General features: G+C 45.5%; 1 protein-coding gene across 2 annotated transcripts in view; it reads right to left on the bottom strand.

Annotated features, from left to right (window-relative positions):
- The window catches only part of TTC7A (tetratricopeptide repeat domain 7A), a 557697-nt gene that overhangs the window by 212993 nt on the left and 317325 nt on the right, over positions 1-27379 (bottom strand). For both annotated transcript variants that reach the window (XM_030195820.1, XM_030195819.1), the window contains 3 exons: positions 22903-22960; positions 15540-15612; positions 2194-2354 (listed from right to left, as the gene is read on the bottom strand). In XM_030195820.1, coding sequence (XP_030051680.1) covers positions 2194-2354; positions 15540-15612; positions 22903-22960 — 292 coding nt within the window. The remainder of the gene's footprint in view (positions 1-2193; positions 2355-15539; positions 15613-22902; positions 22961-27379) is intronic.

The following is a 27379-nucleotide window of genomic DNA, read 5'->3' as shown; positions in this document are numbered from 1 at the left end:
AAGTGTGGTTCAACTTGTCTGACTTTGGAGTTAATCTAGCTAATATAACTCTCTATACATAAAATCATTTTAAAGGACCAAACCAAAACAGCTACAGAGTAAGCCAGATCCAAAGGATCTTCCGTGGGACTCTGTGAAGCTATTTTACTTCTCTGAATCTACAGTATCTTTAACCAATGATTTAGGGGCTCTTTTACTAAGGTGTGCCGAAAAATGGGCTGGGCTAGTGTAGGCATGTGTTTTGGGCGCGCGCAGATCCATTTTTCAGCACGCCTGTAAAAAAGGACTTTTTAACATTTTTGCTGAAAATAGACGTGTGGCAAAATAAAAATTGGCATGCATCCATTTTTTTTTGTTACATTTGTACCCCGTGCTTTCCCACTCATGGCAGGCTCAATGCGGCGGGCAATGGAGGGTTAAGTGACTTGCCCAGAGTCACAAGGAGCTGCCTGTGCCGGGAATCAAACTCAGTTCCTCAGAACCAAAGTCCACCACCCTAACCACTAGGCCACTCCTAGTCTGTCTTTGCCTAGTGGCCTAGTGGTTAGGGTGGTGGACTTTGGTCCTGGGGAACTGAGGAACTGAGTTCAATTCCCACTTCAGGCACAGGCAGCTCCTTGTGACTCTGGGCAAATCACTTAACCCTCCATTGCCCCATGTAAGCCGCATTGAGACTGCCATGAGTGGGAAAGCGCAGGGTACAAATGTAACAAAAATAAAAATAAAAATTTTGGGTCTGAGACCTTACCGCCAGCCACTGACTTAGCAGTAAGGTCTCATGTGTTAACCGTGTAGTAATAGTCTACGCGTGTAAAATGATGATTACCGCCCGGTTTCTGCTGCACGCCAGAAAATAAAAATGATTTTCTGATGCGCGTAGCGGACGTGCGTCAAAAATGAAATTATCGCATGGGCCATGCGGTGGCTGGGCGGTAACTCAAAACTAGCACACGTTGGGCACACGTAGGCGCCTACGCGGCTTAGTAAAAGGGCCCCATAGTTTTAATTATCTACAATGAAAAGTTTTTTGAACAAACCATGAAGTATAATTTCCATGTGTAGTACAAAACTGCATTGCAAGTATGCTAACAAATCTTCTCGTTATTCTACATTAAAACAGTAGCAAAATTGAAGACGTATTATAAATACTACTGCTCACTAGTCTCTAAGGTGAAAAATGAGACAGAACAAGGGGTAACTTAATCAGAGCAATGAGCTATGAACCAGGAAAACCACAGTTCAAATCCAACTTCTTCCATCAACACTCCTTGTAATCACAGGTACATTACCTTATCCTCTGTTGCCTGAGCAACCCATTTATATTGTGAACTCTTTGGAAAAGTAACTTATTCTACTCAACTTTACTTTTACGCATTACTTTTAAAGTATGCACATTAGTCCACAAAATCATTCACGGCGAAGCCCCAGCCTACATGTCTGAGTTAATAGACTTACCACCCAGAAACGCCAAAAGATCATCCCGATCTTTCCTCAACCTCCACTTCCCTAATTGCAAGGGCTTGAAATACAAGACGCTACACGCGTCAACCTTTTCTCACATGAGCACGCAGTTCTGGAATACACTGCCGCGCAACCTGAGAACGATCTACGAGCAAGCCTCCTTCCGCAAATTATTGAAGACCCATCTTTTTGAAAAAACTTACGGAAAGAACCGAAACACATAAAATCCACACCCAATGTCCATTAATGCATCAATACATCCACTCCCGATCTCTCATCCCCCGTAACCTCACCTCACTCATTCCTTGACTCACAGAACTATTTCTACCATATGTCTTCGTAGCTTAATACTGCCCTGTTAGCTTCCCTTTGTCTCCTTCCTATGTCTCAAACTTTTGTTCCATTGCTATATTCCTTAACGACACTTTGATTGTCTCGCATAATTCTTCACAATGTAATCCATAACCAAGTGGTAACGAATTATATTTCCACCATTCATCTTATATTGTAAGCCACACTGAGCCCGCAAAGAGGTGGGAAAATTTGGGATACAAATGCAATAAAATAAATAAATTATATATATATATATATATATATATATATATATATATATATATGTAGCCTGACTGTAGACTGCTGGGTACACACATGGTAAGTCTTACAATTACTATTATAAGTGCCTGTTAGTTACAAATTAAAAAAGAAAATCAAACATCAGACATTGTTACTTACCTGAAGTTTTCTGGGTACTCATTTATAGACATGTTGACAATATCCAATGCATGCTGATAGTATTTTTGGGATGAAAACAGGAGGGCCAGCAGATGAAGTGAATTCATATCATCTTTGCACAGTTCTAAAGCCTTTTGAAGGTGTTCTGTTGCATCAGGAATCTTGGGAGGGGAAGAGACATTTTTCTTAGTGAACTTCATACCTACTCATGCTAAGATCCCAGAACTCCTAGAAGACAATTATTTATGGTGGGGAGGAAAACAGAAATTGCAATCTATCTCTCTCTTTTCAATATAATCATTGCAGTAGGGGAGGTTATAGGAAGGGGTGTGTTTATATATTACCCTAGAAGAGAAGACAACTTGGAGACAGATATTCAAGTCCCACAAAAGAATAAAAGCACAAGACACGAACTTTTTCTGAGAAAAAGCTATAGAAAAGAGGTCACTGTATGAGTCTCCAAGAGGATAGACTCAGGAGCAACATCAGAAAACAGTTCACAAGAAAGGCTGGATGCTGCATAGAATGGCCTCGAGCAGAAGGGTAGAGATAGAAATTTAAGAAAACAAGGGACAAGCACGGAAGACTCCTAGTAGTAAAAACATTGAGGAAAGCCAGAGATCAACCAAGGTCTATGGCTTTGTACCAGGAGTGAAATTGTTGGGAAGGAATTGTATAAATGGAATTCAAAATTTGGCATTGGAAAAAAATCGGCATACCTAACTTTAGGCCCAAGACCTTATGCCTGCTGAAACCGAGTGTAAATGCTGGTACTCAAGTTAGACGTGCTGAGGCCATATTCTATAACTAAGTATACAACGTTTTGGAATGCCCCTAACATGCCCCTCCCCTTGTGTGTTATGCACTAGTAGAGTTAGGTGCCATAGAATAGCACACAGCCAATGAACTTCAATTAATTGGTTGTTAGCACCCAACTATTAATAGTTAAGTACATATATATATAAGTACATAAGTAATGCCACACTGGGAAAAGACCAAGGGTCCATCTAGCCCAGCATCCTGTCCACGACAGCGGCCAATCCAGGCCAAGGGCACCTGGCGAGCTTCCCAAACGTACAAACATTCTACACATGTTATTCCTGGAATTGTGGATTTTTCCCAAGTCCTTTTAGTAGTGGTTTATGGACTTGTTCTTTAGGAAACCGTCTAACCCCTTTTTTAAAACTCTGCCAAGCTAACCGCCTTCACCACGTTCTCCAGCAACGAATTCCAGATTTTAATTACGCGTTGGGTGAAGAAAATTTTTCTCCTATTTGTTTTAAATTTACTACACTGTAGTTTCATCGCATGCCCCCTAGTCCTAGTATTTTTGGAAAGCGTGAACAGACGCTTCACATCCACCTGTTCCACTCCACTCATTATTTTATATACCTCTATCATGTCTCTCCTCAGCCGTCTCTTCTACAAGCTGAAAAGCCCTAGCCTCCTTAGTCTTTCTTCATAGGGTAGTCGTCCCATCCCCGCTATCATTTTAGTCGCCCTTCGCTGCACCTTTTCCAATTCTACTATATCTTTCTTGAGATGCGGCGACCAGAATTGAACACAATACTCACGGTGCGGTCGCACCATGGAGCGATACAACGGCATTATAACATCCTCACACCTGTTTTCCATACCTTTCCTAACAATACCCAACATTCTATTCGCTTTCCTAGCCGCAGCAGCACACTGAGCTGAAGGTTTCAGTGTATTATCGACGACGACACCCAGATCCATTTCTTGGTCCGTAACTTCTAACATGGAACCTTGTACGACGTAGCTATAATTCAGGTTCTTTTTTCCTACATGCATCACCTTGCACTTGCTCACATTAAACATCATCTGCCATTTAGCCGCCCAGTCTCCCAGTCTCTTAAGGTCCTTGTAATTTTTCACAATCCTGTCGCGAGTTAACGACTTTGAATAACTTTGTGTCATCAGCAAATTTAATTACTTCACTAGTTACTCCCATCTCTAAATCATTTATAAATATATTAAAAAGCAGCGGATACAATTTAAATGAGTATTGGTTAAGGGCTCGATACTCATTTAAATTGTGTATGCATATGGCTGTACCTTTGCTGGTTTATTGGGGAATATACACCCTTTGATTTAGTCCTCCATCCCCTGGCATGCTGTTTCTAGGAGGAACACCTACTAAGTTTCAGTAGCACAACATTTGTGATCTGAAATTATATAGGTTGGAAGAGAGCCAACAATATAGTAGAACTAACAATATAGTAACAGAAAAAAAATGAACCACCTTGATATAAAGAAAATATAGAATTGCAAATTAAGGGCCTAATTTACTAGGCCTTTTTTTTTCTCCCATCTATTTTTTTTTATTTTTGTTACATTTGTACCCTGCGCTTTCCCACTCATGGCAGGCTCAATGTGGCTTACATGAGGCAATGGAGGGTTAAGTGACTTGCCCAGAGTCACAAGGAGCTGCCTGTGCCTGAAGTGGGAATCGAACTCAGTTCCTCAGGACCAAAGTCCACCACCCTAACCACTAGGCCACTCCTCTACTGTTACTACTATTTGAGATTCTACATGGAATGTTGCTATTCCACTAGCAACATTCCATGTAGAAGTCGGCCCTTGCGGATCACCAATGTGGCCGCGCAGGCTTCTGCTTCTGTGAGTCTGACGTCCTGCACGTACGTGCAGGACGTCAGACTCACAGAAACAGAAGCCTGCGCAGCCTTCTACATAGAATGTTGCTAGTGGAATAGCAACATTCCATGTAGAATCTCCAGTAGTATCTATTTTATTTTTGTTACATTTGTACCCTGCGCTTTCCCACTTATGGCAGGCTCAATGCGGCTTACATGGGGCAATGGAGGGTTAAGTGACTTGCCCCGAGTCACAAGGAGCTGCCTGTGCCTGAAGTGGGAATCAAACTCAGTTCCCCAGGACCAAAGTCCACCACCCTAACCACTAGGCCACTCCTCCACTGTTGCTACTATTTGAGATTCTACATGGAATGTTGCTATTCTGCTATTCCACTAGCAACATTCCATGTAGAAGTCAGCCCTTGCAGATCACCAATGTGGCCGCGCAGGCTTCTACATGGAATGTTGCTAGTGGAATAGCAACATTCCATGTAGAATCTCCAATAGTATCTATTTTATTTTTGTTACATTTGTACCCTACGCTTTCCCACTCATGGCAGGCTCAATGTGGCTTACATGAGGCAATGGAGGGTTAAGTGACTTGCTCAGAGTCACAAGGAGCTGCGGGGTAAAAAGCATAAAAGGCAATTCTGTAAGCTGGTGCCTAAATTTAGGCATCAATAGTGCACCTAGTTTATAGAATGCTAACGTTTATATGCATGATTGGCGCTAATAATTGGCAGTTGGCACATAAGTACAGTTCAGTACACAAATGTGGAATGCACTACCAAAGAGTGTGAGAACGATTCACGACCATCAAAACTTCAGGCGATCATTAAAGACCTATCTGTTTTGCAAGGCCTATCCTACTGGCCCCACTTAAATGCCTCAACTCTGCAATGCATCAATACCTTACATCGCATTGGACATTATATATTCCTTTATTTCCTTGTCCCTTTTTGTACCTGTTTACTCTAACCTTATCTGACCCTTATTTTAAACTGTATTTGTTTAACATCTACTGGACTTGGCGATCGCCTTTACGGTATAATGTAAGCCACATTGAGCCTGCTAATGGGTGGGGAAATGTAGGATACAAATGTTATAAATAAATAAGTGCTAGGCATTATTCTATAAATAGTGCATCTACATCACTTAATGTACAACTGTTGGGGGGGGGGGTGGGGAGCAAACAAGTGGGCAGAGCATGGGCCCAGGAAAAGGATCTAGGTGTTGAAGGATCTAGGTATACTGTGGACAATAAGCTGAAACTTTAGTCTGTAGTAACAGCCAAAAAAATGTCCAAAATCTGAATAGGAAATAAGGCCATTTTTGGAAAAAAGGGAAAACGTCTATTATTTTTCCTAAAAATACCATTTCGAATAAGGTTTTGTGCTTTGTACATTTTTCTGACCAGTTTCGAAAAATAGTCCAAAATGTAGAAAATCAAGCCACTGGATGTAGGAGGAACCAGCATTTTTAGTAGACTGATCCCCCAGACTTCCCAGGAGAGCAATGGGGCACCCTAGGGGGTACTGCAGCGGACTTCAAATAAATGCTCCCAGGTACATGTCTCACTGTTGCTCCCTTATATGGTCTGCTGAGCCCCCCAAAACCCACTGTCCTGAACTGTACACCACTAAAACAGCCCTTATGGGTGAAAGGGGAACCTATATGTGGGTACAGTAGGGTTTGGGAGGGCTCACATTTTCCATCACAAGTGTAACAGTTAGAGGGAGGTATAGGCCTGGATCCACCTGTCTACAGTGCACTTCACCCACCACTAGGCTACTCCAGGGACCTGCATGCTGTTCCAATGGACCCGAGTATAACATCTGAGGGCTGGCATAGAGGCTGGTAAGCAGTGTTGCCAGATGGGCGGTTTTCCCGCTCAATTGGGCGGTTTTCTGCAACCCGCCGTGGGAAACTTTTGCCCGCGGCGGGTTGCGGTTTTTTGGGCTGGTTTTGGTTTTTTTGGGGCGGGTTTTGGGCGGTTTTTCGGCCGGCGGGGGTTGGGGCTGATGGTGACAGAAGCGGGGTTTGTGACGTTTTGGGCGGGGTTTGCCGACATATTGGGCGGGGCGATGATGGTGGGGGCGGGGTTGATGACGGTGGGGGTGGGGTGATGACGTCGGGGGTGGGGTGTGTGCGGTTTTTGGGCGGGAATTTTTTTTTTATATAACAACCCTGCTGGTAATGTTTTAAATTACATTTTTTGGGGGGGTGAGAGAGGGGCCAGTGACCACTGGGGGAGTAAGGGGAGGTCATCCCTGATTCCCTAGTCATCTGGTCAATTAGGGCACCTGTTTGTGCCTCATTCGTTCTAAAAACAGGTTTAGCTCAAAACGTCTTTGTTTTAGTCCTGGACGGTTTTGTTTTGTTCCATTATTGCTGAAAAACATCCAAGTCTTAGGAACACCTAAACCCCGCCCTTAACACGCCCCAACATACCCCTTCGAGATTTGGACACACTGCAGATGAAAAGCATAGAAAAAGTTCTAAAAAAAAAAAAAAAAAAAGCAGGTTTCAAAAATACCGCTCTGGTCGTTTTCGTGAGAAAAACGTCCAAATGTTGCTTTGAGCCATTTTTTAGACGTTGTTCTCTTTCCAATATGAGCCCCGTGGAGGGGCATAATTGAACGGCACCGGCCATCTATATGGCCGGCGCTGCAAACAGCGGTCCCGAACCGTATTATCAAAAAAGATGGTCGGCCATCTTTCGTTTCGATAATACGGTTAGGGCCGGTCAAATGTCAGAGATGGCTGGCCTCGGTTTTCACCGATAATGGAAACCGAGGCCGGCCATCTCAAACCCGGCCAAATCCAAGGCATTTGGTCATGGGAGGAGCCAGCATTTGTAGTGCACTGGACACCAACTGGGCACCCTAGGGGGCACTTCTAAAAATTAAAAAAATAGCTCCCAGGTGCATAGCTTCCTTACCTTGGGTGCTGAACCCCCCAAATCCCACTCCCCACAACTCTACACCATTACCATAGCCCTTATGGGTGAAGGGGGGCACCTACATGTGGGTACAGTGGGTTTGGGGGGGGGGGGGGTTGGAGGGCTCCCATTTACCACCACAAGTGTAACAGGTAGGGGGGGGATGGGCCTGGGTCCACCTGCCTGAAGTGCACTGCACTGCACCCAAAAAAAACTGCTCCAGGGACCTGCGTACTTCTGTCAGGGAGCTGGGTATGACATTTCAGGCTGGCATAGAGGTTGGCAAAAAAAGGTTTTTTTTTGGGGGGGGGGGGGGTGAGAGGGGGTTGGTGACCACTGGGGGAGTAAGGGGAGGTGTTCCCCAATTCCCTCCGGTGGTCACCTGGCCAATTGGGGCACTTTTTTGAGACTTGGTCCTAAAAAAAAAAATGGACCAAGTGAAGCCGGCGAAATGCTCCTCAGAGCCAGTCTTCTTTTTTCCATTATCAGCTGAAGCCGGCCATGTCTTAACAACGCCCCCGTCCTGCCTCCCATACCCTTCCGAAATGCCCCCATTAACTTTGGCTGGCTCTGTGACGGAAAGCAGTTGGAGCCGGCCAAAATCGGCTTTCCATTATACCAATTTGGCCGGCTTCAGGAGATGGCCGGCCATCTCCCGATTTGTGTCAGAAGGCCGGCCATCTCCTTCGAAAATAAGCTGGATAGTCTTCTAAGGAATGCATACAAGTATCTATTGATAGATGCCGTAGCTGATTAAATTAAGGAACTATGTAACATGAGAAACATGAAGGTTTGTAAGTTCTGTGACTCCAGGGCTGTAGGTGGGCTGCCAGCTGAAACTCCCTGCCAATGCTGGCAGGGCTGGTCTTAGCAAGTGCGGGGCCCTATGCAGACCAATTTGGTGGGGCCCCATCCTAGCCCCGCCTACCCTAGCCCCGCCCCACCCTAGCTCCACCCCATTGATAAGATTATTCCATTTTTAGAACATTTTTTTATTTACGACATTTCAAATAAAGACAAATGACGCTAAACTTGTACAAAAAAAAAAAGATTGAAATAATAAGCACAATGCTATCATGAAACCTCACCTCCCCAGAAATTATTCAGTTCAAGTCCACTACAATTAGTAGCGGGCCCAAGCCGGGGGGGTGGATGCCGCGCCGGTGGTGGCGGGAGCGGAGTGGCCAAGCCGCGGGAATGGGGATCATCTCAGGTGACTAAGGCGAGCAGCGGCGGAGGTCGGAGTGGAGGCACGAGTGAGGAAGAGTTGAGGCGCTGCGCGGGGCCCCCTTAGGCGTGCCGTGCGGGGCCCTATGCGGTCGCCTTGGTCGCCTCTGCCTAAGACCGGCCCTGAATGCTGGGCTTAGCAGTAATCCTATCAGCAGCACTATAATTCTACTGGGGTTTACGTTGAGAGACAAGCCATCAGCCGATTCGTCCTTTGTATGTATGATGTATGATTGTGCACGCTGTAATGTTGAAGCAATGCAAAATCCTGCTATGGGATAAACAATGCATCCTCAACCAGTGCCAAAATGTTTCTGTATGCTGTGGAAAAAAAAATATCAATCTTGACAGTAATCTCCGCTCCCACAGGGGACTTCATTGATTTGCAAATCCTGTACTGACCGGTCAGGTTTGCAAGTTGGGAGAGGGAGGAAGATTAGCAATGCATAAAACAAGAGTTGGTGGCCAAGTATTTCTGTCTGCCTACTGGCTTTAGCATCTGAGGGTGCTATTCAGGCTTTCATTCGGAGCCTGTTATAATAAGCACGGCAAACAATAAGCATGTTATGCTATAACTAGGCCATTCATTGAACAGAAAATGGCAGGCTGTTAACCTGGAGAACTTCACAAAGCAACGCTTCTTGCCTCTTACTCGGAAGCGCTAGGTAAGAGAAAAAATATTCAAAATCCTTTGTTAACCCCAAAACATTTTGCATTGTTGCAATAGATACAAACGTAGTACTCACATAATAGCTACATGTGGAATTAACGGGAGAAAAGAAAGTTAAGCCGCAGCATAATTTCAGTAGAATTTTTTCTTTTTTAAACAAAAGCACGGTTGTACCTATAAATCACTAAGCAGTTGGTTAAGAAAACAATCTTAGTTATTTTTTTAACGGTTATTAGAAAAAGTTGAAGAGTTGAATTTTAGTAACAATTCAGGGAGCCCAATGACTAAAGTATGTTGAAACTGCATCGAGTGATTTTATTGTTGCCGGTGACCAACGGCAGAAAGGCAGCTGGTAATGCTAGCCTGATTGCCCTTAGACCACCAAAAAGGGGCCACTCTACCTCCCTCGACTCATGGTGAATAAAGTGCACATGGCAACCTAGTGAACCCTCTTACTTCCCTACTCTCCCTCGAGGTTCCATGCCCTAATATCCTCCCAAAGTATTGAAAAAAGGTTTGGAGCCATGCCTACATGAGGTGCAATGGGGGTGGGGGGGGGGGGGGGGCAGGTCAGCTAGCACTATCTTCATTTTCAGAACAACAGTCCTAGCAGGAAGGAAGAAATCGCTTCTGCTCTCAAGATTTTTTGCCATTGGATGGAAGAGGTCTCGGGAGATGAAAAAAAATTGTTCCTTCTCAGCATGGAACATCTTCTCTGGTCTTCACCAAAAGAGAGGGGAGTTAAGGAGGAAAGTGGGTCATAGATTCCCTCTATGCAAATGAGGCTAGGGGACACATGCCATTGGACGGTGCTTTAGCTTGCCAATGCTCCTGGCAAAAGTTAACCTCACCTTGCATGGCTTAAAACAACTTGTGATAAAGTCATTTTGATAGAAATGAACTCCTTTGCATGTATTTGCATGACATCCCATTAAAATATTTTCTGCATAACGGGGAGGAATTGCTTTAACGGTAAGGCAAGTGTGTGAATACACTGCCATTAATGCATATTAAACCTATCTGCACACATTAACATGGTTTAGAAAGCAGGTCCCTGAATGTGTTAATCCATCTTTCTTCTACCATTTCTTGAAATTTAAGAAAAGGATGTAGAAACAAGTTGATAAGTTCACACATAATCTAGCACAATTGCGTGTTTCTCCCTCCTCCATTTGCAAACTCATGCATGTCTGTGTGTAAGATTAAGTAGGAAGAGACATGGTAAAGTTGAGTCTTGGGTGGATGGTGGGGTTATGGGGCTATGTGGGTGGGTGAATGGGGACGACATTAGGGGTATGAGTGGCAGTGGCGTAGCCACATGTGGGCCAGGGCCCACCCACTGTAGGCTCAGACCCAGGCCCACCCAAATTTGGTGCTCCGTTGCCTCTCCATCCGATGACCTCCTCCGGCCAGCATAGTGTCCCTCAGCTGCCACTGCCAGTCCTCCCCCACACATACTCACTAATCACACATGCACAAAAACTGCACCTCGGGGACACTACCATTGGTTGCTCAGATTGGAAGATTTCTGGTTGGGAGGATGTCTTTAGATGATATATCTGAGCTCACAAGGATCTGCAAGCCTATCTTTTTTTTCAATTTGGAGGGGGGGGGCACTGAGGGGGATGACAGGGAGGGGATAGAGATGAAAGTTTGTGCTCACCCTAAATCAGCTGACTGGCTATGCCACTGGTGAGTGGTATCTATGTATATTTGTGTTATGTTGTATCTGTGGGGATGTGTGGGGGAGTATAGAAGGGAGTATTCAAGGGGGGGGGGGGGTCTTAAGATACAGGCTATGAGGAGAAGGGGGCAATAAAAAATACAGAATATCAAATAAAATAAGGTGAAAAGATGAAATCAAGTGTTTGAAAAAGGGCAAAGTAGAAACTGAAAACTGGAAAATGAGAAATTAGATTCTTTATGATTAAGATAAAGCAAACAACAGACTTATTAAGATAACAAACAGAAAACAAAATGCCTATTTTATGAATACTTAATTACTTGCACATCTTGTCAAGCAGTTGAAGAGACACAGTCAGGGCTGCTAAAATGGAAATCTGGAAATCTCCAAGTGATACAGCTTGTTAACCCTGAATCATTTGGTGCTACACATATCTATTTTCTTGCTCTGTAGCTAGTTCTTTGAACATGATTTAAATTTTTATTAATGTTGACTTACTTCCTGGGATTCTAAACCCAACCAGTTCACAGTTTATGACACGAACCAGGACCGGTCTTAGGCAGGGGCAACAGGGGCGGTCGCACAGGGCCTCGCACTCCTAGGGGCCCCAAACCTCTGGCACGTCTGTCCTCCTGTCTCAGAACACCTCCCTGCTCCATACCTTAATGTGCATCCACATTTCAGTACAGAGCGTCAGGCAGTAGTGATGTCACTTCCTGCTTTCACAAGGGCGGGATGCAGCAGTGAGGAGGCTCTGGGCTCGGCAGCTGATGGAATATGAAAATTGCTGCTGCTCTCTGCCGCTCTCTACTGAAACGTGGTGGATGCATATCAAGGTATGGGGTGAGGTGGGGTTCCAAGAGGTCTAAACCTCCTTTTAAACTGATAAATTATGGCTTATGGTGGAGGGTGCAGGTGGGGGGGTGGGGGCACTGAACTGGTCCGCACAGGGCCCCACAATTGCTAAGACCGGCCCTGACAAGAACCTCCTCTCTTCCCCCCCCTGAGGCTGTGGTGTCCTGGGTCTTTATGTGTGAATTCTTAGGAGGCTTCCCCAGTATTAAATCCCCTTCTTGTATAGCAGCAGTATGTCTCAGACCAGACCAGAATTCCCTCAAGTCAGGCACAAATGCGCTCTTAAGCCATCCAGTAAGTGCTGGTTGACGGGCAGACGCCAGAGGGTGGTGGTAAATGGAGTTCGCTCGGAGGAGGGAAAGGTGAGTAGTGGAGTGCCTCAGGGATCGGTGCTGGGGCCCATTCTGTTCAATATATTTGTGAGTGACATTGCCGAAGGGTTAGAAGGTAAAGTTTGCCTTTTTGCGGATGACACCAAGATTTGCAACAGAGTGGACACCCCGGAGGGAGTGGAAAACATGAAAAGAGATCTGAAGAAGCTGGAAGAATGGTCTAACATTTGGCAATTAAAATTCAATGCGAAGAAATGCACTTAGGGAGTAGAAATCCAAGGGAGGCGTATGTGTTAGTTGGGGAGAGCCTGATAGACACGGATGGGGAGAGGGATCTTGGGGTGATAGTATCTGAGGACCTGAAGGCGATGAAACAGTGCGACAAGGCGGTGGCCGTAGCGAGAAGGTTGCTAGGCTGTATAGAGAGAGGTGTGACCAGCAGAAGAAAGGAGGTTTTAATGCCCCTGTATAAGACGTTGGTGAGGCCCCACCTGGAGTATTGTGTTCAGTTTTGGAGGCCGTACCTTGCGAAGGATGTTAAAAAAATGGAAGCGGTGCAAAGAAAAGCTACGAGGATGGTATGGGAGTTGCGTTCCAAGACGTATGAAGAGAGACTTGCTGACCGGAACACGTATACTCTGAAGGAAAGGAGGAACAGGGGTGATATGATACAGACCTTCAAATATTTGAAAGGTATTAATCCGCAAACGAATCTTTTCCGGAGATGGGAAGGCAGTAGAACGAGAGGACATGAAATGAGATTGAAGGGGGGCAGACTCAGGAAAGATGTCAGGAAGTATTTCTTCACAGAGAGGGTGGTGAACGCTTGGAATGCCCTCCCGCGGGAAGTGGTGGAGATGAAAACGGTAACGGAATTCAAACATGCGTGGGATAGGTATAAAGGAATCCTGTGCAGAAGGAATGGATCCACAGAAGCTTAGCTGAAATTGGGTGGCGGGGGGAAGAGGGGTTGGTGGTTGAGAGGCTAAGATAGGGGAGGGCAGACTTATACGGGGTCTGTGCCAGAGCCGGTGATGGGAGGCGGGACTGGTGGTTGGGAGGCGGGAAATACTGCTGGACAGACTTATACGGTCTGTGCCCTGAAAAAGACAGGTACAAATCAAGGTAAGGTATACACATATGAGTTTATCGTGGGCAGACTAGATGGACCGTGCAGGTCTTTTTCTGCCGTCATCTACTATGTAACTGATGTTAAGCAAAGATAGGACTTTCCTCCTTTCACAGAGGCTGAAAAAGCTGCCTCTGCAGCATCCCTAGCTCTCATCAGTCCAAAGAGCAAGAGCTGGATTCAAGAATCCAACCTGGTTTTTCCTCCATGGCAGCGAGGAGTGGCAGTGTCACTCGCTCAACAGACTGGCCTTGCATTTAACTCATCAAAGGATTCTTGGAAAACAGTGTAGCTGTGGCGGTTTACATCTAAGTTACAATATAGCATGAGATACACAGAGAGAAGCAACAGAGGTTTAGAGGCAACTAAATGGAAATTTGGTTTACAGGATACATCAGTGTTACATTTTTATTACATTTGTACCCCACGCTTTCCCACTCATGGCAGGTTCAATGCGGCTTACATATTGTATACAGGTACTTATTTGTACCTGGGGCAATGGAGGGTTAAGTGACTTGCCCAGAGTCACAAGGAGCTGCCTGTGCCTGCAGTGGGAATCGAACCCAGTTCCCCAGGACCAAAGTCCACCACCCTAACCACTAGGCCACTCCTCCACTGTTGCTACTATTTGAGATTCTACATGAAATGTTGCTATTCCAACATTCCATGTAGAAGTCGGCCCTTGCAGATCACCAATGTGGCCGCGCAGGCTTCTGCTTCTGTGAGTCTGACGTCCTGCACGCGCAGCCTTCTACATGGAATGTTGCTAGTGGAATAGCAACATTCCATGTAGAATGTCCAATAGTAGCAACATTCCATGTAGAATCTCCAATAGTATCTATTTTATTTTTGTTACATTTGTACCCTGCGCTTTCCCACTCATGGCAGGCTCAATGCGGCTTACATGGGGCAATGGAGGGTTAAGTGACTTGCCCAGAGTCACAAGTAGCTGCCTCTGCCTGCAGTGGGAATCGAACCCAGTTCCCCAGGACCAAAGTCCACCACTCTAACCACTAGGCCACTCCTCTTTCTACACATCTTTCCTGGAGCAACCTTGACAAGTGCCCTAGGCAGAATTATACTGGAACTATGTCTGTAACTGCAACACAGCAGATGTAATTCAAGACCAAAATATTTTCTTGTATCTCCTGCATACAAAACCTTTTTTTTTTTAAATCTATGCAGCCGAGTTGCCAAGCAGTTAAATGTTTATGTACAGGGATTATAAATTAAGAGCCTTAGCGATAAGCATTTGGCTCTCGGGGGTATTCAGCAATGGAAGCCCCCGTCAACTTCCATAGCTTGACAATTTAGAGATATCTCCTTTATGGTGTACTTAGGAACTGAAGCCACACGCACATATTCAATAGTTGGCAAGCAATTTGCAGTGGTATCTAGGTGTTGTGTAAACACCTCAGTACTTAAGTGTACTTAATACTAGTTTTAAAAACCTCCACCAGGAGCTTATTTTACAGATCTACTCTACAGTATCCTGACAACACTGTATGTTGTGCTCATTGTGAATGGGTTACTCAGACTAATTAGTTTACTCCAAGTACAAACAGCTTACCTAATTAACAGGGAAGAGTAGGCTTTGACTACTGGACTCTAGGAGCAGGAGGGCATGCTAAGAAACAAGCAAGCTCCGGAGACCAGCGACAAACAGGAGAGTAAGGGTGCAAGCTAATGCAGAAAACAGCACACGGTCTGCTCCTCACTTTTCTAGAGAAACAATCTGAAGCAGCAGTCACTGGCAAATATTCTGTTCTCTTAGGGCCACAGAAGTAGGCAGGACCCAGTCATAGCATCAAACAGTGGACTAAAAAGGACTAATACACAACCCCTCAGTTTAACAATACTTGTACAAAATGGCCACTTCGTTATTCAACTCACCTGTCTCACAAGAGCTAGTTGCAAGGAGACATAGAGAATGATTTGGCTGTCTTCTGGAGACATGCAAAGTGCTCTGTTACAAAAAAAAAAAAAAAAAAAATTAACAATGGACATAGACATAAATCAAAACCAGTACATTGAACAAAAAAATACAATACTGCACTGAAGACTCAGCAAAACACCCACCCTGTACAGTAAGGATCTCTGCAAGCGCCAAAACCCGTGAAAGCAGCACACACGAGCCACTGTTCAACTTCACTGCCTCCGAGTGCACCCCATAAACAGGCAGCAGAAAAGCATAGGGGTCCTTCTCCTAAGGTGCGCTGAAAAATGGCTTGCGGTAGTGTAGGCGCAGGTTTTTGGCGCGCGCTGATCCATTTTTCAGCGCGCCTGTAAAAAAGGCCTTTTTAAAAAAACATTTGCCGAAAATGGACATGCGACAAAATCAAAATTGCTGCGTGTCCATTTTGGGTCTGCGACCTTACCGCCAGCCATTGACCTAGCGGTAAAATCTCACGCGGTAACCGGGCGGTAATGACCTGCGCGTGTCCGAAAATAAAAGTTAATTTTCAGCCGCACATATTGGACACGCACCAAAATGAAATTACCGCAAGAGCAATGCGGTAGCCGGGCGGTAACTCCATTTTGGCACGTGTTGGGTGCGCATAGATGCTTACGCGGCTTAGTAAAAGGGCTCCATAGTGGCAAACAGTATTAACTAGAGAAAGCGACATACAGTGGCGACAGAGCATTCAAATCTATTTCATGCATATTCATTGTGGGTTTTGTGATAGGAACCGGTGGTGTCCTATCTTGGAGTGGCCACAGGAGGAAGCTCTGCATCCTTTTGTCCCCATGCCAAGCCTAGAATAGATTAAAGGAATGACATTTCCCCTTTAAGTATTCTCAGACATGGGACCTGTCAGGGAAAGAGAGGGGTCATTGCTCTTTCAGGAAAGAGGCGGAGGCCAGTGTCCCTCTAGGTGGGGAATTAAATAGAGGGTGAGGCTTAGAGCCTCTAGACCTTTAAAAGCACTCCCTGGGATGAAGCAAGAAGAAGGGGGCCTGGAAGAGAAGGAAGGAGTCCTATCTGTAAACAGAGATGGACAGAACGGGCTGACAATCCCAGCCTAAGCAAGGAAGAGGTACTTACCTTAATGGGTTACTGAATGAGAGTGTTGCAACTCTGTTTTGGACTGAAGAGTTTGGTGTTTTGGAACTAAGACTAACAGCTGGGGGTAGAGGACAGAACCATGAGGTTATGGTGAAGCACTGTCCTGTCCAAGGGGTGGAGGCTGTTTAACTGAGTTCCTAGTACTCCACAGAAAGGGCTCAGTTCAATGTTGCTATTTGGAAAGTAAGTGTATTAAAGGAGAATTAACCCCACAGAGCTGGTTAGAGGAGGCTACGTACAAGCTGGTTTGCATAAGGCTGGGCCTTGAAGAGAGCCTAATTATCATATTGCCCAAAACCCTCTAACCAAGTATATTCTGTCACATGGGAAGAGACTGAATACTTTAGGAGTACCAGAGCCAGTATTTTGTCTAAGGAAAGGGGGTGCTGGGTGACATGAATGCCTGAACAGGGGTATTTGGAAAAGTCACCCTGAGTGTGAGGAGGCCCAGCGCAAGGACTACTGGAGTTATCTCCAATGCTGAATTGACTGTCTCTGAGCCCTTTTCTGAGAGGCAAAGTGTGCTCTACAGGACTGCTGGCTGAGACCCTGGTCATGGCAAAGGGACTAAGTTTGCTGTTGGCTACAAGACCCCCCATAAGAGTATCCTGAAAACTTGACTGTCTTTGTTTGCCCCAAGTACTGGGTTGAGAACCCCTGATCTAGTTGATACATATGGAATCAAAGAAGAGTTTGGAGCTTCCCCAGAAAAAAAAATCTTATAAATGGCACAAAATACCTTGACTGTTTAGACAATGAAGGTAATAAAGAACAGGAGTAATATATTCAAATGTAGAAGTATCAGTTAACTGTGCACAGCTGAATTCTCAATGGCCTGAAAAGCTTACACTTACACGTGGAAGTGCCCCATTTTATTAACCTACAAATGGTAACTGCTGCTAATTAGTAGTGACACCACAATTTTAACTTGGGATAAACACAAAGGATTCCTATATGGAAAGAGAACGGAATCAAAACAAACTTAGGGCTGGTTTGGGGGGGGGGGGGGGGGGGGGGGGAAGGGTAGCTGCCCTGGGCATCATAGCTCCAGGGGGCCCTGAGGTTTCACCCTCCTTTCATGGTCTACCTTACATATGATTTTTCTATACAGAGCACATAGAAGGGCAATGATTCTGATAGGCTGTCTGTGCCAACCACCAACCTTTCCCTCTGCTGTATTCAGCTGAGGTGGAAGCAGGAAGCTGTGTCAGAGGGGAGTGGAATGCGGCAGAGGGAAAGGTCAAAGGTTGGCACAGACAGCTATCAGAATCACTGCCCCGCTGGCATGCTCTGTAAAGAAAAATGCTTTGTAAAGTAGCCTGGGAAGGGAGGGAGATGCAGGGCAGGGAGAAAAGGAGGTGATGTCAACCATGGAGGTCCCTGGAGCTGTGTCAAGGTAGACATTGGGGAGGGGGGTTGAAAGAAAGGGGAAAATACTGGACTAAGGTTGGGGAGAGGGGACTGAATGAAGAACTGATGGTCCAGGGACAGAGAGAAGGGAGAGAGAGTTATGGTGGAGAGAGAGATATGGTGGGAAGGGAGGGAAGAGAGTAGAAGAGATGTTGGACCCTGCAGTGGTGAGGAGGAAGGGAAGAAGAGAGAGATGGTGGACAATGGGATGGAGGAAGGAAAGAGAGTGGAAGAGATGTTGGACTCTGTGGTGGTGAGGAACAAGAGAGGGAGAGAAAGTGGCAGACAATGGGATGGAAGAAGGGAAGAAACAACTCCAAGGGGAGGTATGGAGAGTATGTGAGAATGAATGGCCTGCTGTCCTCAGAGAATACCTGCTACAGGTAACTATCTTCACTTTCTCTGAGGACAAGCAGGCCATATTCTCACGAGTGGGAATCCCTAGCTACCAGGCGCACCGAAAACAACCACCATTGGTCAACTGGACCTCACAACAGCGAGGACAAAATAGAAATTTACCGGAAACTATATACAACTGTGTGAGAGTGCAGCCTGGAACAGAACAAAATGGGCTTAGGGGGGTGGAGTTGGATTCTAGACCCCAAACAAATTCTGCAGAACTGTCTGTCCAAACCAACTATTGAATTGGGTATCCTGCTCAAGGGAGTAGTGAGGCGTATTTTCAAAGCACTTAGACTTACAAAGTTCCATAGGTTGCTATGTAAATTTATAAGTCTAAGTGCTTTGAAAATATGCCATATAGTAACCTATTGAACTTTGTAAGTCTAAGTGCTTTGAAAATGAGCCCCAGTATGATGTGAATATGTGGGCTGAAGAACACATTACAGCCTCATCCCCATCCCTCATTCTTGGTGACTTCAACATACACATTGATAACCCATCCGACTCCTATGTTTCTCAGTTCCTCACTCTTACCTCCTTCTTCAACCTCCAACTGAGCTCCTCCACCCCTACTCACAAATCTGGCCACTGTCTTGATCTCGTCCTACTTGCTCACCCTCCAATTTCCGCGCTTCAGCTCTTCCTCTCTCTGACCATCACCTAATCACATTCACACTTCAGCACCCTCCCCCTCAATCTCGCCCAACACTAAATACTACTTCCAGAAATCTCCAGGCTGTTGACCCCCTCACCTTATCCTCTAGTATCTCTGATCTCCTCCCTTCCATCATGTCTTCCGAATCTGTTGACAAAACTGTCTCCACTTACAATGCCACTCTCTCCTCTGCTCTAGACACCCTTGCACCGTCCATCTCCCATCCCACAAGGCGTACCAATCCCCAGCCCTGGCTGACCCCTTGCACCCGATAACTTCGCTCCTGCACCCGTTCGGCTGAACGCCTCTGGAGGAAATCTCGCACCCATACTGATTTCATTCACTTCAAATTCATGCTATCCTCCTTCCAATCCTCCCTATTCCTCGCCAAACAGGACTATTACACCCAATTGACTAATTCCCTCAGCTCTAACCCTCGTCGTCTCTTCGCCACCCTCAACTCCCTCCTCAAAGTGCCCTCTGCTCAAACCCCCCCTCACTCTCTCCTCAATCTCTGGCAGACTACTTCCATGACAAGGTCCAAAAGATCAACCTCGAATTCACCACCAAACCTTCTCCTCCTCTTCATCCTATAACCCACTCTCTCAACCAACCAACCCAGGCCTCCTTCTCCTCTTTTCCTGATATCACCGAAGAGAAAACCGCCCATCTCCTCTCCTCCTCGAAATCCACCACTTGTTCCTCAGACCCCATCCCCACCAACCTACTTAGCACCACCGCTTCTACTATCACCCCCACCATCTGTCATATCCTCAACCTCTCTCTCTCTCCACCGCAACTGTCCTGGACACCTTCAAGCATGCTGTGGTCACACCACTCCTCAAAAAAAACATCTCTTGACCCTACCTGTCCCTCCGACTACCGCCCCATTTCCCTCCACCCTTCCTCTCCAAGATACTTGAATGCGCCGTTCACAGCCACTGCATTGATTTTCTCTCCTCTCATGCCATCCTCGATCCGCTTCAATCCGGCTTTCGCCCCTACACTTGACAGAAATGGCACTGTCTGCAATGACCTGTTCCTCGCCAAATCCAAAGGTCACTACTCCAACCTCATCCTCCTCGACCTATCCGCCGCTTTTGACACTGTCAATCACAACCTACTTCTTGACACACTGCCCTCCTTTGGGTTCCAGGGCTCTGTCCTCTCCTGGTTCTCCTCTTATCTCTCCCATCGTACCTTCAGAGTACACTCTCATGGTTCGTCCTCCTCTCCTATCCCGCTCTCTGTTGGAGTTCCTCAGGGATCTGTCCTTGGGCCCCTCCTTTTCTCAATCTACACCTCTTCCTTAGGCTCCCTGATCTCATCTCATGGTTTCCACTATCATCTTTATGCTGATGACACCCAGCTGTATCTCTCCACACCAGACATCACTGCGGAAACCCAGGCCAAAGTATCGGCCTGCTTATCTGACATTGCTGCCTGGATGTCCAACCACCACCTGAAACTGAACATGGCCAAGACTGAACTTAATGTTTTCCCACCCAAACCCACTTCTCCTCTCCCTTCACTCTCTATCTCAGTTGATAACACCCTCATCATCCCTGTCTCATCTGCCCGCAATCTCGGAGTCATCTTCGACTCCTCCCTCTCCTTCTCTGCGCATATCCAGCAGATAGCCAAGACCTGTCGCTTCTTCCTCTACAACATTAGCAAAATTCACCCCTTCCTCTCTGAGCACACCACCCGAACTCTCATCCACTCTCTCATTACCTCTTGCCTTGACTACTGCAACCTACTCCTCACCGGCCTCCCACTTAGCCACCTATCCCCCCTTCAGTCCATCCAGAACTCTGCTGCACATCTTATCTTCCGCCTTGACCGATATACTCATATCACCCTCTCCTCAAGTCACTTCACTGGCTTCCGATCAGATACCGCATACAGTTCAAGCTTCTCCTACTAACCTACAAATGCACTCGATCTGCAGCCCCTCCTTACCTCTCTACCCTCATCTCCCCTTATGTCCCTACCCGTAACCTCCGCTCTCAAGACAAATCCCTCCTTTCAGTACCCTTCTCCACCACCGCCAACTCTAGGCTCCGCCCTTTCTGCCTCGCCTCACCCCATGCTTGGAACAAACTCCCTGAGCCCATACGCCAGGCCCCCTCCCTATCCATCTTCAAATCATTGCTCAAAGCCCACCTCCTCAATGTCGCTTTCGGCACCTAATCACAACACCTCTACTCAGGAAATCTAGACTACCCCAACTTGACATTTCGTCCTTTAGATTGTAAGCTCTTCTGAGCAGGGACTGTCCTTAGTTATTAATTTGTACAGCGCTGCGTAACCAGTAGCGCTCTAGAAATGTTAAGTAGTAGTAGTAGTAGTAGCCTTGCAAATTTCTTCAATTGAGGCTATATACATGCTACTTTTCAACAGAGTCCAACTTTCCTTCGATTGGACACATGTTGGATTATAACCCATTGAAATCTTTGGAACAATAATCACAGTTGACCCCTGAAGCAGGCATTTTCCAAAAACAGCTCGTGTCGGGGATTTGAATAAAAGTTATTCTTGATACCAATTGCTGAGGTCTACATGCTTTTTTCTTGGCTGCACGGATCTTTATTTTATTTATTTATATGGCTTGCTATACCACTATATGCCAAAAATATTGCTTCAAAGCGGTTCACAATAAAAGACAATGATATGTTGCTAGGGGTGAGCAGGATAGGCTAGAGAAAAGAGGCAGGAAATTGCATCAGTAGGGGGCGGGATGGGTCAGAGGGTAAAAGTCCGCTGAATGCCGGAGGCAGCCTGTGAGTAAGGCTGCGCTGCAGCACAAAGACTTTGGGAAAAGGTAGGAGCAAGTGGGCAGAGAAGGGGACCCATGCCCATATCCCACTCTAACTGGTGCACTCATTGTGGAACGTGCGAGCCCTCCAAAAAACACTAAATTCCTACTGTACCTACAAATAGGTGACACCTTCAAGCTTGAGGGCTATTGTAGTGGTGTACAGTGAGGTACAGAAGGTTTTTCTCTGTTCCTGAAAGGCTCCCCATTCAATGAGGGTTATGGTGAGATGTGTACCTGGGACCTTTTATGTGAAGTCCACTGCAGTGTCCCCTAGACCAGGGGTAGGCAACTCCGGTCCTCAAGAGCCGCAGGCAGGTCAGGTTGTCAGGATATCCACAATGAATATGCATGAACTTGATTTGTATACACAGCAAATATATCTCCTGCATATTCATTGTGGATATCCTGAAAACCTGACCTGCCTGCGGCTCTCGAGGACCGGAGTTGCCTACCCCTTCCCTAGACTGCCCCATTGCTCTGCTGGGATATCTGTGTGGCAAGTCTTCTAAGAATGATGGTCCTCCAGACATCCCAATTGCTGGCTTTTCAGCGTTTTTCTCCTGTGTTTTTTTTCCTCCAAAATGGTCCCAAAATAAAAACGCACTGAGCACAACATGTCTAGAAGAAAGCAATTTTTGAATCAAAAAGATAGATGTTTTTCAGGTTCAAAAATAGTTGTGCTCGCCACTTGATTTTTGGCCATTTCTAGCAAAATATCCAAAATTGGACTTAGACCTTTTATTGAAAATGACCCTCTATTGAAAATGACCCTCTTTACTTCTCAGATTGATATAAAAAAAAAAAAATATTTAGGAGGTGGAACCCTGTGAGGCTTCCACTGCTCAGCAGCTGTAAAACTGATTTTTCAGTCAACCTAAGCATTTAGCAGAGACTGTCTTACCTCTCCAAAGTCTGAAGAGCTTTTTTGTTCAGTTCATCTTGTGTACTTTTCAGGGTAGCTGCAACACAAAAAAAGTCTTTTACAACAGTATCTGTTACAGTAGTGTAGCCACAGGTGGGCCTGGGTGGACTTTGGGCTCAGGCCCAACCAGCAATGCATCCTTCACAGGGCTGGCATGGGGGGGGGGGGGGCAAATTAAGCCCCACAACTACTGGGGCCTCCCATGGTCTGCCTTAACGTCCGTTTATAGGGGTCGGTGGCAGAAATTCGCTCATGCTGCCTGTGGCCGACTCTGGAGCCTTCTCTCTGCTGCTTTCAACCCTTGTGGAAACAGGAAGTTGTGTCAGAGGGGGTAGGATGCGGTGGGGGAAGGCTCTAGGTTGGCCGCAGGCCATGCAAGTGAATTGCTGCTGCTGGCAACTCCTATAAACACGTGTTCTGGTAAACTAGGGGGGAGGGGGAGGGGAGAGAGAATTTTATGCCCACCCACTGTGGGCTCAGGTCTACCTAAAAACATTAAACAGTCTATGTTGCTCACTGTAATATAGTTCTGATCTGGTACTCCACATAATGTTTGCGTGCAGAATTTTTATCTGAATTACAAAGCAGTCTAACAAAGCAGGCAGTGCTCCAGCTCCAATTAAAAGACTGGCTGTCAATTAAGGACTATGTGAACCCAGATTTTTTATTTTATTGGGATTTATTATTTATTTAGAATTTATTAACCGCCATTATGAACAGATTTCACCAAAGGTGTACAGCAAGTCCAGTTTAACATAAAACTTACAATTTTGTCAACATCGTAACAATAGTAAAATGACCAAATATAAACATAAATACAGTAAGGGCTCCTTTTACCAAGCGGTGGTAAGGGGTTCCGTGGTGGCGTCGGTGCACGGGTTTGCCGCGTGCCGAGGCCACCTTTTACCACCACTGGTAAAAGGGGTTTTTCCTTAAAGGGGCAGTAAATGGCCGTGAAGTAATTAAAAAAATTGCTGTGCGGGCAGTTACTCCTATTTAGGAGGCAGTGAGGGCTCCAGTGGTAACTCGGCACTGCCCAGTTACTACAGGGCACACCCCCAGCACTAGGAACATTTAAAAAAATGTCCTAGAACTTGGAACAGCGCGCGCAGGAAGCCGGAACTACCACTGGGCTCCTGAACGAGCCCTGCAGTAGGGCCGGTTTCCCATGTGGAAACCCAGCGGTAAGCCCTACCACTCAGCGGTAAAAGGACCCCTAAATGAAGTAAACTTGGCAATATGATGTCAGTACAATACAAACAATACCATAATAGACAGCATGGAAGAATATTCAAATAACATAGACATAATACAATGTCAGCATAATACCAATGAAACATCTAATACGCACGTATTAGTACATTCAGATAACATAGATATGATGTTAATGTTTTTCTATCTAGCCGAGGGACCGAGTGCATACTTTCCATTAGTTTGACTATCAGGGGGCTAAAATAGAAAACCACATACGCAACCAGTTTCTCCTACATCAGCACACAACTATGCAACGCACTACCGAAGGCCATAAAAACAACGCAAGACCTAACTATCTTCCGAAGGCTACTGAAAACTGAACTGTTCAATAAGACATACCATAAACATCCATCCTAAATACTAAACAATAAGACTGTACGTGAACTAGACAAAACCAAACTCTTTACCACTTAAATGAATAACCTCTTTGTTAATAATGATCAAGCATTACCACTTTAATCCTTATGTCGATTATGGTCTCTCTATAGTCGATGACCTAATGTATGTTATCATCTAATCTATCACTCAGGAACTAATATGCAATACCATAACGAATTCTTCTTTACCATGTATGTATGCACCTTAATGCAATGCCTTTTGTAATTCTGTTACCCGGAAATGGCAACCGCCATTACGGCAAATGTAAGCCACATTGAGCCTGTAAATCGGTGGGAAAATGTGGGATACACATGCTATACATAAATAAATAAGATATATAGATGGGGACAAGAGGGGTAGTACAGAGTCAATTGGGATACATAGATGAGTGGCTAAACTCAAGGCAAAATCTTTGTACAGTTAAACAAGATATAAGGCACTGGTCTAAGTTCCAGGGTGTGCAGCAAGTTAGTCCAGGTGCGGATTGAGTGTATAGTAGAGGCAATATATCTGCAAAGAAGATTGCTCTTTTCATAAAACACGTTACTGTGTGGACAGAGAGACTTTGCTGTTGCAAAAAAAAAGAAAAATACAACAGTCCAACCTAGTGGTAAAACACCGAGCTGCAAAACCCAGACAGTTTTATTTCTCTACACAATTGCGCTGTGTGACCTTGAGAAAACATGATTATATGCGATGATTAAAGAAGCCTCATCAGTAAGTTGAATTCTAGAGTCAATTTCCATTATGGCTGAAGGCTGAACATATAACAGACGACCTCTTTCTAGCTGTACAAGATAATTTTTTTTTCTCTTGCCTCAGATATGAAGGTCTTATATCTTAGTTTCATCATATACAGACTCTCTCTCCTGCTCACAAGCACTTACTGCAATAAATCACGCAGGAGAGAAAGTGATGTGGGGAAATATCATCCAGTGAATAATCTCCTGAAGAAACACAGGCAGTTTTCATCAAGATGTACTTAAGCCAGATGGCCCATGGGTCAGTGTTGTCTGCTACTCGGCACAAGATCTGGTTTCCTGTGCTACAATTCCTTCTGTAAATATTACACTGGCAAGACTTAAGGCCCAGGGGAAAGGCATATAAAATACTTTTATATCAACACCAGTGGCTTTGAATAACCTGAGATCTCAATCTTAAAGGACCTCACAATACTTGCTTTGCTGAAATCTATCTAAGTCATGATTAATTTGAGTAAACACCTGATAGCTCCCTAAGTCTGTGGCACGATGAAAATATGCTTACATAGAAACAGAGAAAAACGAAGGCTGATAAAGACCATATGGCCTATCCAAGTCTGCTCATCCACATCATCTACTCTCCCTTTCACTCTCTTATACCTGCAGTGGTGTTCCTAGGGGGGGGGGAAGGGGGGGCGGTCCGCCCCGGGTGCACGCCGCTGGGGAGGTGCCGCGCGCGCCTGTCCGTCGTTCGTTCCATGCTCCCTCTGCCCCGGAACAGGTTACTTCCTGTTCCGGGACAGAGGGAGCATGGAATGAACGACGGACAGGAGCGCGCGGCACCCCCCCCAAGCGGCGCTGCACCTGGGGGAGGGGGGCGCATCGGCGATTCGCCCCGGGTGTCAGCCCCCCTAGGAACGCCACTGTATACCTGTCCCAAGCTTTCTTAAATTCAGATACAGTTTTCATCTCCACCAGGAGGCCATTCCACGAATTCACCACCCTTTTCGTGAAGAAATATTTTCTCAGGTTACTTCTGAATCTATCTCCTTTCACCTTCATCCTCTGCCCCCTCATTCCAGAGCTTCCTTTCAATTAAAAGAGACTGGCCTCCTCTGCATTTATGCCATGTAGTTATTTAAATGTCTCTATCATATCTCCCCCTCTCCTGTGTTTTCTTCCAAAGTATACATATTGAGATCGTTAAGTCTGTACCCAACACTTTGAGACAAAGACCGCTGACCACTTTATTAGCTGTCCTCTGGACCAACTCCATCCTGTTTATATCTTTTTGAAGATGCGATCTCCAGAATTGGACACAATATTCTAAACTAGTAAAAAAGCCCCGTTTCTGATGCAAATGAAACGGGGGCTAGCAATGTTTTCTTCTGTGTGCATGTGGGAGTGTGTGTGTCCCTGCCCTCTGCCTTCTCTCCCCTCCCCCCTCTGAGTCCTTCACTGTTACAGAGCCAGCGATTTGATTTCGTGCTCTGCTGTTTTCCTTCACTGACTGTTTGTGTTACAGAGAGGGCGGGGCAGACACTCATGGGGAAACCGGATATCTCTCCCCCTTCACACTTCCGTCTGGAGGCTTCATAGAACATTGGTGTTGCCTTTTATATAGAGAGATGAGGTCTCACCAGACTCTTATACGGGGTCATTGCCACCATCTGCTTGCTAGCTTCCTTCTAAGACAAAAGTGTATGTTACCTAACATTAGCAGGAATCGTTTTCCACATTAGTAATACCTAAGAACTAACATTTAATTAATTAATATTTAATTAAATTCCTCATCAATTCTCTCAAGGAAGTTTTATAAGCACTGATGCAATGCATTGAAAATATAATCTAAATATAACAATCCAACCAATCCAGCTCTAATAAAAAACACTCCACTCACCCAAAATGTACCACCTAACATAGTATCCAAAAGCAAAGGCCTTGATTTTTTCCAAAAGACCAAAAAGCCTGCCTCTCCCACCTTAACTTTAAAGACAGAGAATCCAAGAGTAGGGGACCAAAGTAAGCAAAAACACACCGTCACATACTTTGCAACTTCATAAGATCAGACATGCAGTCCTTGTCTAGCAGCCCGGTGGTAACGCTATACACTGGCATATCCT

This window comes from Microcaecilia unicolor, chromosome 3 (assembly GCF_901765095.1).
Source record: "Microcaecilia unicolor chromosome 3, aMicUni1.1, whole genome shotgun sequence".
NCBI classification, from domain to species: Eukaryota; Metazoa; Chordata; class Amphibia; order Gymnophiona; family Siphonopidae; genus Microcaecilia; species Microcaecilia unicolor.
This window is presented reverse-complemented; position numbering and strand designations above follow the sequence as displayed.